General features: G+C 37.1%; 1 protein-coding gene across 2 annotated transcripts in view; it reads left to right on the forward strand.

The window, feature by feature from the left end:
- The window catches only part of SCML2 (Scm polycomb group protein like 2), a 92905-nt gene that overhangs the window by 24472 nt on the left and 56099 nt on the right, over positions 1–12334 (forward strand). For both annotated transcript variants that reach the window (XM_046672678.1, XM_046672676.1), the window contains 5 exons: positions 35–80; positions 2553–2621; positions 7533–7603; positions 8441–8675; positions 11795–11883. In XM_046672678.1, coding sequence (XP_046528634.1) covers positions 59–80; positions 2553–2621; positions 7533–7603; positions 8441–8675; positions 11795–11883 — 486 coding nt within the window. In that variant the 5' untranslated portion in view covers positions 35–58. The remainder of the gene's footprint in view (positions 1–34; positions 81–2552; positions 2622–7532; positions 7604–8440; positions 8676–11794; positions 11884–12334) is intronic.

Here is a 12334-nt window from a genome sequence, read left to right on the forward strand (position 1 = left end):
AAAAGGAAGCATTAATTAATTTTTCTCCTTGTAGGAAAGAATACCAGAAAAGGATACCATGGGACAAACAGCAAATGAAGGTAAGATTTACTTGTCTAAAGATGATAATGTTTTTAGTTATTTGGAATGAGTATCTTCTGGTAGACTGAACTTTTGAAAAAAAGCCTTTTTAAAAATAAAATTATAGGAGATGTTAGGTGCTTAGAATTAGAATTTTAAAACTGAGTAGCTATTGAAAGTAATCTTGGGCCAACCCTGGTGGCCTAGTGGTTAAGTTTGGCATGCTCCACTTTGGCGGCCTGGATTTGGTTCCTGGGTGTGGACCTACACTGCTCTGTTAGCAAGTGGTGGTGTGCTGTGCTGTGCTGTGCTGGTGGCCCACATACTAAAAATAGAGGAAGATTGGCACAGATACTCGCTCAGGGTGAATCTTCCTCAGCAAAAAGAAAAGTAATCTTATCTTCCCTTTCTAGTTTTATAAGTGAGAAAACTGACACTCAGGGAGGTTAAGTGAACAGGTCATACAACAATCTATGACAAAGCCAAAATCAGAATCCACATCTTCTAACTCTAATATGAGTGATTAAAAAATGCTTCATTCTGTCTTGTTCTAGTGAAAGTCTGCTCACTGTCCCATGAATATGCCACACTCATTTGCACCCTCTGTTTTGAGTTATATTTTCTTTTCCATAATACATTCTTCACACCTTTGCCATCCTAAATCCTGTTCTTCCTTTGAGACTGGGTTCAAGTCCTGTGGCTCTCATGACTTTTTCTCTGGCTGATTGGGGAATTCTGTCCTCTGCTGTTCCCAGTTTTGTCAAGTGATTAGTTTAGTGTAGTCTCTGTAACTAGATTCTTAGCTTCTCTAGAGCAGGAACCATGCCTTTACAGTTTCTTTCCTATTAGAAAATCTTACTGTAGAACCATTTAGTAAATATAAATGTATACTTTCTTTGTACTAGTCAAATCATTTAAATGGAAAGCAACCTGTATATCCCCCTCAAGTGTTCATATATCTTGAAGACTTGCTCAGTCATAACCAAAAAGTAGATCTATTGCCTTAAATGGTATACCTGCCATCACTCATAGATCCTTCTTTAAGAAGCTCATCACTTGACAATTCAAGCATCAGTAAGGGTAAAACAGCAATAGATGGAAACACATCAAGTATGGTTAAATCCATGAGTTCATAATGCCACTAAAAAACAAAACAAAAGTTATCAGTCATTTGTGGAGAATGTTAGGGATCCAACTCATTAATTTTGAAAACTAGAAAATAAAGGAAAAGAATAAGGTGTTGATTGTGACTTCCCTATGTGATCTGTACCTCAGGTTAACTAAGTGGTTGAAGAGGGGAGGATTTTCTCTATAGAAGTTTTCTGGCTAATAAAGACAAGGTGATAAAATTAGAATACCTTCAATTTGCAACCTCTGATGAACTAATGGAACTAGGCTATAGCTATCCGTGGCTGCTCATATCACAAAAAGAGAGAGAATTAGATATTAGGAGCCTCCTGTGAGAAGTACACACCACCACCAATGAAGTCGTCTTTTCCTCTTCTCCCCCCCTCCCCAAAAACCAAACCTGAATCTGATTACACTGTTCTGGATGGGAATACAAATACCAATTTAGAGAAAATGTAAGGATCAGAAGAAACTAGCACCACGAGGAGGCAGTCAGCAAAATCCAGACTAGAAAACTCTAAACTGGTATCATCAGCAAAAAAAAATTGCTAGGAGAAGGGAAAAAAAAGAGGAGGAGGTGGGGGAGCCTATAGATCAAAAGAGACTTAAGACATCTATCGACCATTGATATGTATAGTCTTTATTTGGGTCCTGATTCAGACAGACACACTTAAAATAGTTAAGACAGGTGGAAAAATATGAACACTGACTGCTTATTTGATGATTTGCGGGCATTATGGTTAATTTTTTTCAGCATAATACCAGTATTCATGATTAATTTTTAAAAAATGGGTCCTTTAAGAGATACATACTGTAATATATGTGGGCGAAATAATATCGTATCTTAGATTTGGTGAAGTTACAAGCTCCAGTGCTGTTTGATCTCCTTAGCTTGGGCACAGAGAAAACCTTGCTTAGTCCATTGGTTTACATTGTATTCTGGCTTCCCTGTTATGTTTTAAACTCTCGAAAGCATCCACTTTATTTCTAGGGCTCGTTTTGGTTTGTTCATTCATTCATCTAACGAAAATGCTTGAGGGTGTTCTGCATGCCAGGTCTGCTCTAGGCACTGAGGATACAGCAGTGAATAAAACAGACAAAATAAAATAAGTAAATCCCTGCCCTTTTGGAGCTTACATTTGAGTGGAGTGAGACATAACATAAACAAAATAAAGGAGCAAATTATAAAGTACATAGTATATTAAAAAGTGAAGTCCTATGCAGAAAATGAGGATATTAATTATAAAATTAAAACTGATTCCTATTATAAAATAGTTTTAGTTTGTAGTTTTTCTAAGTGCTCTTTCAGACTATCACTATGGCCTTTCAGTATTGCTCACTATTTTCTTTTCTCCTTTTTTTAGATTCAATGGATGTCAAGAAGGAGAATCAAGAGAAGGCTCCTCACTCAGGCACATCTTCTGTGCAAAATGGTAGGTTTTAAAGTAGTTCAATACAGCATATTTCTTTTCCTCACTCAGTGTTAATATGAACTCTTAGTGCTTTTGGTATAGTCTATGTACAGTAAACTCCTGTAAATATAAAATCTAAACAATAGGAAAGGTCAAAAAATAGTATTTTACTTTGAAAAATTTTCTTTGGTTTTACTTAGAGATAAATTGGTATGGGATTAAGTAAAAAAATAAGCATGTATTTCAGTGCCAAGTTTGCCAAATTAAAGATATCTAGTTATTAATTACCATGTATTACCAATTTAAAATAATTTGATTGTTAATGAAAACCCTTCCTCTAACAGAGTCAATGTGAAAGTCCTTTTCTGATAGTCAAAAGACAGTTCAGCAGATAAAAGCTTAAGCATTGAGAGGTTTGACTCACCTGTTCTAGAATCCTGGTCTGATTCTTTACTGGCCTTGTGAACCTACTGGCAAATTACTCAGTGTTCTTGGTCTCTCTTTTGTTCTCTGTAGCTCAGGGATAATACTACTTACCTCATAGGACTGTTTGGAATTAAATAAAATAAAGAAAATGAATGTAAAGCACCTAATATAATACCTAGGCATATAGTAAAGTTTCAGTAAATGTTAACTTTATTTATTAACCCTGAGTTATTAATTCATGGTGTGTTTTTCTTTTAAAGATTTTGTTTTTCCTTTTTCTCCCCAAAGCCCCCCAGTACATAGTTGCATATTTTAGTTGTGGGTCCTTCTAGTTGTGGCATGTGGGATGCCGCCTCACCACGGCTTGATGAGTGGTGCATGTCCATGCCCAGGATCTGAACCAGTGAAACCCTGGGCCACTGAAGTGGAGCATGTGAACTTAACCACTTGGCCATGGGGCCGGCTCTAATTCATGTTTTAAGTTCCTTATTGTGAACAGCATATGTATAGCGCTGCATCAGAGACTTGGGAGATAGACTCTAACCTATTGCACCTGCTCCTAAGGAAAATGAGAAAATAAGTCATATGCATGCAAAAGGTTGAATAAAAAAATATTATAGCAAACTTACTGTGTTTACTAGAGATTTCCAGACAAACCTCTTGCTCCTTGTCTTTCTCTTGTACCTGCCCTGCCAGCCCCACTCTTGAGGTAGTTCACCCATGACTTTCTGTTCTACAGGGAATTTTCCTATAGAGGTAATCCCCATGGAATCATTCTCTCTCACTGTAGCTAGATCCTCAGTGCTTCCTTTGCTTTCTTTCCCATTGGCCTTATTTGTCCTTCAGCTCTTCCCTCCAACCCCAACAACCCTCCAAGGAAATGGAGGCCACTAGGTTCATTAGGTTAGAACGTTCTGCCTTGTCCCTACAAATTCCTCTCCATTTTTTTAATATAACAGTTTTATTAAGATATAATTCACATAGCGTACAATTCATCCATTTAAAGTATACATTTCAGTAGTTCTCACTATATTCACAGAGTTGTGCAACCATCACCACAATCAATTTTAGAACATTTTCATCACCTTAAAAAGAAATCCTGTACCCAGTTAGCAGTCACTCCCCATTTTACCCCCAGTGCCTCTCCCCTCCCCTAGCTCTAAGCAACCACTTACCTACTTTCTGTCTCTATAGATTTACCTATTCTGGAAATTTCATAAAAATAGATTTAAAAAATATGTTCTTAAAGGTTGAAACTAGAGTAACTTTTCAAAATTTTCAAACTTTTGATTGAAAAAATGACATTACTTAATCCAGATTACTTAATCCAGTTGACAGACATCTGAAAATATTTCTCAGGGCCTTGACCCTAACATCTCATCTTAGAAGTCAGTGAGTGACTGCTAGAAGGTAAGCTCCAAGAGAGCCAGAATTTTTGTGTATTTTATTAACTGCTGCATCTGTAGTACCTAGGACAGTGCCTGGCATATATTCATGACCTTCTATAGGAATCCAGTGATGACTAGGACAAACATGATTCCTGCCATCTTTGAGCTTAGGGGCAAGAAAGACGTTAAACAGAGCCATCTCTGATGGCCTTGTGGTTAGTTTGGCGCACTCTACTTCAGTGGCCCAGGTTCGGTTCCTGGGTGTAGGACCACACGACTTGTCTGTCAGTAGCCATCCTGTGGCGGTGGCTCACATAGAACTAGATGGACTTAAACTGGAATATACAACTATGTACTGGGGCTTTGGGGAAGGGGAAAAAAAGAGAGAGAGAGGAAGATTGGCAACAGATATTAGCTCAGGGTGAATATTTCCCAGCCAAAAAAAAAAAAAGACATTAAATAAATGCTCAATTACAGTTGTGATATATGCTATGAAGTAGTGGATGCTGATCATTCAGCTGAGAACCTTCCACGTCTAGATATTTTGCCCGTCTTCTTTACATAGCCTCTGAACCCAAGCCTAGTACTGGTGGAAGACATTATGATTCTGATTTGCTCTAGAGAAGACCAGAGGGGCTCATATAGGTTATGTTCAGTTTGCCAAAAGGTGTTTGGGGTAATGTATGGACTAGAATAGAGTACAAGTCAAACGAGAAGGACTATGGACATGTGCAAATAACAATCAGATCACAAACCTATCAGTTCCCAGGCCTCTTTTCTGAGAGAGAATACCCCACCCCCCCATCTGTCAATGAGGATAAGATGCAGAGGCAGACTCAGACCTCAGGCTTGGCCAAGACTTTCTGACTGTTTTGGCTCCTGGTCAGGAATTCCAGCTGTGGTGGTGGTGTAGACGTGTCAAATCTAAATTAGTAAAGCCTGTTGCTGTGTGTTTCCCCTACGTTATTGATAGGGTCTCAGCACATAGGCAGCCAAGCTGAACAATTTTACAGCCTAAAAATTTTGCCTTATGAATAAAGAAAAAGAATTAAGGCTCCAGTGGTTAAATGCTGCATGTGGTCATTAGCCAGCAATGTGATAGAAAATGATATTACAGAGCACCAATATAAAGGATTTGCTAGCTCAAATTATAGCCCATTCAAGCACAAATGATGATAGAATATTAAAAAAATTGTGTTAGAGAGATGGATTAAGTATTTTCCATTGTCATTGAAAATTTTACAAACGTAACTAGTTTATGGAAGAGTCTTAGTTCTTTGAGGTATAATTGTGAAACGGCTTTAGTTTTCCAGTCATTATTTTCAAGTTACACTCCTTTCTCCCTGGAATATTGGCTCCTTCACGACATCCTAGTCAGAGTTTTCCCTCCATTCGTGTTTTGTGTTCTTTTTTTTTTTTTTTTTTTTTTTTAACGCTCTCCAGGATCACGTGGTGGTAGAGCTTTAGTTAGAACCTTGAGTCTCCTGATTGTCAGGTTAGTGCTTAGGTCACCGAAATATCCTGGTCAGTTTGATTTTAGAGCCATGGATCTCAGTTTTCCTTTTTACAAAGCTATTCAGTATTCATAAATTTAGTCACAACTATGACCTTTAGTTTTATAATAACACATACCATTTATTGAGAAACTTATATGTATGCTACTTCACTTAATTCTCAGAATACCTTTCACTGTATGTATTACTTTCCCCACTCTATGGGTGAAGGAACTGAGGCTGAGAAAGTGAAATGACTTGCTCTCAGGGTTACATTGCTAGTAAGAGGCAGAGCTGGACTGGAAGAAGGCAGGTTCAACTCCAGAGCCCATATTCTTGACATTCTGCTCCATGCCTTTCAGCACTCTGGTAGTGTTTGCTTCACATCCTCCGGAAGTGGAATTAAACCCAGTATTTTTCAGTGGAATGACCTCTTAGGTTTATTAAGTTTGAAAAAAGTAGGGTGTACAGCATTATGTATGACACAGTTAATACCATATATAACACGTTTATATATACATATAAATGCATACACACATAATAATGGTATGCTGAAGCTGGTTCACACTGGCTTGGGAGAGCCAGTTGTGCATGTGTCTTCCCAGCTTTGTGGTTGGTGACTTCACCTTGGCACCTTGAAATCACCATATTGGTAGTATTTACACCACAGAAGTCTGCAAACACTACCAATCAGGCTTTTTATTTGTTTGTGTTTTCTGGAAAGCTGGTTGTTAAACATTTATCAGCACTCTGTGTTTGTGTGTATGTAAGTGTTATATCCTTTGAAGGATATATAAGAGGGCGGTAAGCGCAGGTTCCCCCAGGAAGGGAAACTGTCAAACCCAATATTTTTATAGTGAAGAAATTAACCAAAGTATAGAAAAACCTCATGATTGATGAGAATTAAACTTTGTATGAACCAGTAGTACCTTTAATAACTGCTATCAAATCTTTCTCTCAGTGTCTTGGCAGTCTGATGGGCACAGTGAATTGAAGTGTTTAAGCAAGGCAAAGTATACTGCTTTCTGATCTTTTCCTCTAGCATTATAAAATAACCGTGAAGACTAAGTGAGCGAAAGGACAGCAAGAGTTTGTAGAAAATGTAGATCATTAAAATGATCCATATCAGCGACTGCATCGATGACTGGTTTACTGCTTTGTTCTGCCACCGTATTTTTAACACCCTGGATGGTAAAATTCTGTTAGACCACATGCCTAAACACCTTTAGCTCCCCGTGGAAAACAAAGTACCTTCGCATTAATAGGATGAAATGGTAGAAGCACGTGTCTTGAGTAAATTTATATTAGAGACAGATGAGTAGAATTTGCTATACTCTCTAAAAAGTCCTTTAGTTGTTTCTAGAGTTCACATTTTTAGAGTCCCTGTGTTGTAGTCATTACATTGAGAGGATCTGGATTGCAATTTATCTCAGAGCCATTATTATCAGGAAGTTTGTCTTATTTTTGTTTTCCATGCTGGTAATCAAATATAGATCAGGAAGTTTGAATCTGCTCTTTAGGAAGTAATATTTTTAAGAAGTAGGGAACTAAAACCCCTTTTATTCCTGGAAGTTAGTATACAAATTATATATACTAAAAACTATGTTGTGCATGTTTTTTTCCAGATGATTTCCACTGGGACAAGTACTTGAAAGAGACTGGATGTTTAAGTGCTCCTTCAGAGTGTTTCAGACAGGTATGCCAAAATTCTGTGGATGTTATATATATTAATGTAAACTATTAACTTGTCAAAGGGTGTCTGTGTGATTGTTAGGTTGTGGTAGTGTGAGGAGATAGTGGGATTGTTGGTACTGCCGCTTAAGAGCCAAAAAGATGGTCTCTTTGCATTCATTCATTAAGACTTTACTCTGTCAGGTAAACTAAGCCCTTATGACTGCCTATCTGGAGGAAGAGACAGGCATGTAAATAATTAGTTATGAGAAGTGTTATAACTCTGTACTGGGAGGGCTCACAGAAGAGGTGCTATCTGAGATGGTTGCAATGAAGGGCGGGATATTCCAGGCAGAGAGACTATCCAAAACAAAGGCACATGGGCATACAAGAACCTGAGTGTTGAGGGGTGGCATTGAGTGGTTGGAGCACAAAGTGGGTAGAGGCAATAGTGTGGGAATGATGTTAAAGTTACGTGGGCTTTTAAACTGTACTCAAGACTTGGACTTTATCTGAACAGTGGTGAGCTGCTGGTTGGTTTATTTCAAGGGGGATAGCCTAATCAGATTCTTATTTTAGAAAGCCACTCAGTGCATTTCAGAGGCTGTATTTGGGTTGCCTGGAAGTGGACAGATGAGTAAGACCAGCAATGGGCAGTGGTTTTATGCTGCATGTCAAGCCAAGGAGAGGGTTTGGAGATCTTTGTCTTGACCCTTATATATAGCTCGCTCTTTGCTCATCATCTTCTGTGACTGTTACTTAAAACGTTCCTCAAGTATTTTGGTCGCATAACTGACCATTTGTTTTTCTTGTAGTTGATGCATCTTAACAAAATTTTATTTATATGTATGTATATATATAGTCCAAGATTCCACCGGCTAATGACTTCAAAGTTGGTATGAAATTGGAAGCCCGTGACCCTCGCAATATGACTTCAGTATGTATTGCCACAGTCGTAGGAATTACTGGTGCCAGGCTGCGTTTAAGACTGGATGGTAGTGACAACAGAAATGATTTTTGGAGACTTGTTGATTCTCCAGACATACAGCCCGTTGGGACATGTGAAAAGGAAGGGGACTTACTTCAGCCTCCACTGGGTAAGGATACATAGTTTTAAAAATGACGTATTCTTACTACTGTAATATTCAGTAGAAATAGTTTTAAGTGATCCTTTAAAAACCTCTTCTCTTAGGCATTCTTGCAAATAGATGGTCAGGTGGTTACTGTGGAGAACGTATGAGAGGAACTCAGTACCATATGTTATAGAGTTTCACTTGAGTACACATTTGGCATATGTGTGCTGAAGGTTCCCCACTCTAGGGCAAGACTCATGCTGTCTTCAAACTTGAAATGTCAGAAGCACTTCTACTAGATTACACTTGCAGATTCAGAAACCCTTCTGAGGTGAAGTTCATAGCATTTTGATACAAGTCACTTACTCCATCTATATTGTCCACTGAGCCATTCAGCACTTTTGGTATGGGGGTGAGTGCAGGGAAGGGGTATGATTCCATATCCAAACTCTGGTTTGAAACTTGGGAATTTCATTACACCTATAATGGGAAGAAATCATACAGACAGGTGGGAGTCAGTACCTTTAGGTCTTTGAAAAGAAGGAGATGGATGGAACTTTTCAGCAAAGGTATTTAAGCACAAAGCTCTCAATTTTGACCAAGTTTTTAAAAGGTAAAAAATATTTGACTCTAATTTTGGGCGAAACTTTTCTTTTTAAGTAGTTAGGTATAACATGATATTCTGTAGAAAATAAGTGATTTGGTTTATTTTATCACCTCTACATTCTGAGTGAATGGTGGGTATTGGTTTTTGTTTCTTCTTTATAATATTGAAAATGAGAGCTCTCTATTATAAAGCACAATGAGAGAATGGATTTTTTTGTCTCCTACTGGTGAAAAATTCCCTGCGAACCAAAAATTTAAGATAGTAATAATAACCACTCTTTCAGCAATATCTTTTTATACTGTCGTTGCTCTAATTGTTAATTATTCCTGTTTGGCTTAAAATATTTTAAAAAACTAATTGGAGATGTGTTATTCCAAGAAGATGGTTTAGGATGTGTGTGTTTTCTGCTTATTGTTGTCTTTTCTTTCTTCATATCATTCACATTTTTTGTTGTTTATTTTTATAATATTTCCTAAATCATATAGAATTCTATAAGAGATATAAGTGTAAACCTGAAACTTAGTACTTCTCTGTTTGTATTTTATTTCTCTGTTTGCAAGATGATACTATGTTTTTGTATTTTGTTTAAAGGAAATGCAGCTATTGTGGTTGTCGGTATTTCAAACACTAGCCAAATTTATGATCATTGTTTTTTCAGATTACTTTGAATTTACTTTATTAGTTAAAAATATGAGGTACATAGCAATATGTGCTGATTGGTATATATTTTGACAGTACATATAAAAAATACATAATTTTTGCCAATTTGCTTATTAGGTGCTTTTGAATAGTTCTATTTTCCATTTTAGTATAACGCAATTTGTTTAGTTTTCCTTTTTGAAAGGTTTAGTTTATTTAAACCTCAAGGGTTATTATTTTAAAGATTTTTTAAAGTTTTAACATACAAATAGAAAAGTGTACAGCTTATAAATGAAGACACTTGTATAACCACCACCCAAATCAAGACATAGAACATTATCAGCACCCTGGAAGCCCCAGTCCTGTTAATTCCAGTCATAACCTCCCTCTTCTCAAAGGTAACCACTGTCAAGACTTCCTAACATCATAGATTAGTTTTATCTTTTTATTTTTTATATAAACTTTCATCTATTTTTGGCTCTTTAATTTATGTTTGACTTTAGGCAATTATAGAATTAAGAAAAATGTTAAATTAAGAAAAATTATGGTACATGATGTAATAGGATAAAATGGAGGTTAAGAGAAAGACATAAAGACCAGAGAATGATTCTTATGCAATATTCTAACCACAGTGAGGAAAATTCATGCTGTGGATAACTATTTATTAGATATCGCTAATAATATTGATTTACTACAAGAGAGTATATAACAAAACCCCTTCCCCCATTTTTCCTAGCAAAAATTATTTCCCTAGTCAGATTAAGGGGGTTTTGGTATAAGATTATTATAGGATGACTTTCTATCTGAACTTTTTGCATGTTTTGTCCTATTGATGGACCTATTGTCAGTGATTCATATTCCTCCCTATCTTAATGCATGTATTCATCAGGGATGCGTGCCAAGTTCTCTCCAATTCTGGCATCAAGGCAGGCAAGTATTGCATGAAACAGATTGCCCCCAGAAAACAGTAAAAAGAGCAGAGTGCTGTTCCCTGCTGCGTGTGCCAGATGCTGTGATATTCACCATTAATTGATGAGATCTCCAGAAAAGATACCTATTGAGTCTATTTTGATTGCATCTGATACAAGTTCTAGAAGATGATCATGTTTAGTGTGTGTAAAGATTGCTAAAGTGAGAGCTGTCTTTTTTTCCTAACATATTGTATGAAAAATTTCAAACATATGGAAAAAGTAAAAGAATTTTACAGTGAACACCCACATACCCACTACCTTATCATTTTACTGTACTTGCTTTATTACTTATTCATCTGTCCTTCTATCGATTTATCAATCTATCTTATCTTTAAATGCATCTCAGAGTAAGTTATTGACATCAGTACATTTTCTCTAAATACTTTATCATGCATATTATTAACTAGAATTCAGTGTTTATTTACAGTTTTTTTCTTTTGAGGTGAAATTTACATATAATGAAATACATCATCGGAATTGTACATTTGCTGAGTTTGAAAACTGTCTTTTTCTGAAAGGAAATAAAGCAGGGACTTTGAGGAAAAAGAGGGGCTGAAAGTCTCTTGCAGTCTTTGCCCTGCTTATGTGTCTGTTGGTGTGGAAAGAAGCTCTTTTGGGCTCTGGCTTGGATCACCTCTTGTATTATGGCCCATTCCCAATATATACATGTGTGCTGGTGAACCTTAGCTAATGGCTTCTCTAAAATGAGAGTTTCTACCCCCCACTGTAGCATTGTTGCCAGAGAGTATAGTGGGTACAGTAGCACTGATTGGAGGGTGCATCTGCTCCTCTTGCCCATTTCCTGAGTTCCTCAATAAGAAAATCATTCTCTGGAGAAGAATGGTAAAGGAAACCTATTTTTATACTAACTTGCTGTAATATTACAGGGAGGCTTTTTCATGATACTGATTTATTTTATAAAATAGGGTACCAGATGAATACGTCATCTTGGCCGATGTTCCTCTTACGAACATTGAATGGATCTGAAATGGCACCTGCGACATTCTTTAAGAAGGTAACAAAGATGTTATAAAAAGCTTCCATCAACTGGGCTGTGGTTTATTGTTTTAATGGGGGTGCTTATTAAATGCTTTGTCTCCTCTGATATGGAAAAGCAAAAATGCTTTTTTAAATTACTGGATTGCAAGTGTATTAGTCTCCTAGGGTTGCCATAACAAAGTATCACAGACTGGGTGGCTTAAACAACAGAAATCTATTTTTCATAGTTCTGGAAGCTGGAAGTCCAAGATCAAGGTGCCATCAAGGTTGGTTTCTGGTGAGGCCTGTCTCCTCAGCTTATAGATGGCTGCCTTTTTGCTGTGTCCTCACATGGCCTCTTCTCTGTGCATGCAGGGAAGGAGAGGGATCTCTGGTGTTTCCCTTCCTCTTATAAGTACACCAGATTAGAGCCCCATCCTTATGACCTCATTTAACCTTAGTTACCTCCTTAAAGGTCCTATCTCTAA

The sequence above is a fragment of the Equus quagga genome, chromosome 10, assembly GCF_021613505.1.
Source record: "Equus quagga isolate Etosha38 chromosome 10, UCLA_HA_Equagga_1.0, whole genome shotgun sequence".
Lineage (NCBI taxonomy): Eukaryota > Metazoa > Chordata > Mammalia > Perissodactyla > Equidae > Equus > Equus quagga.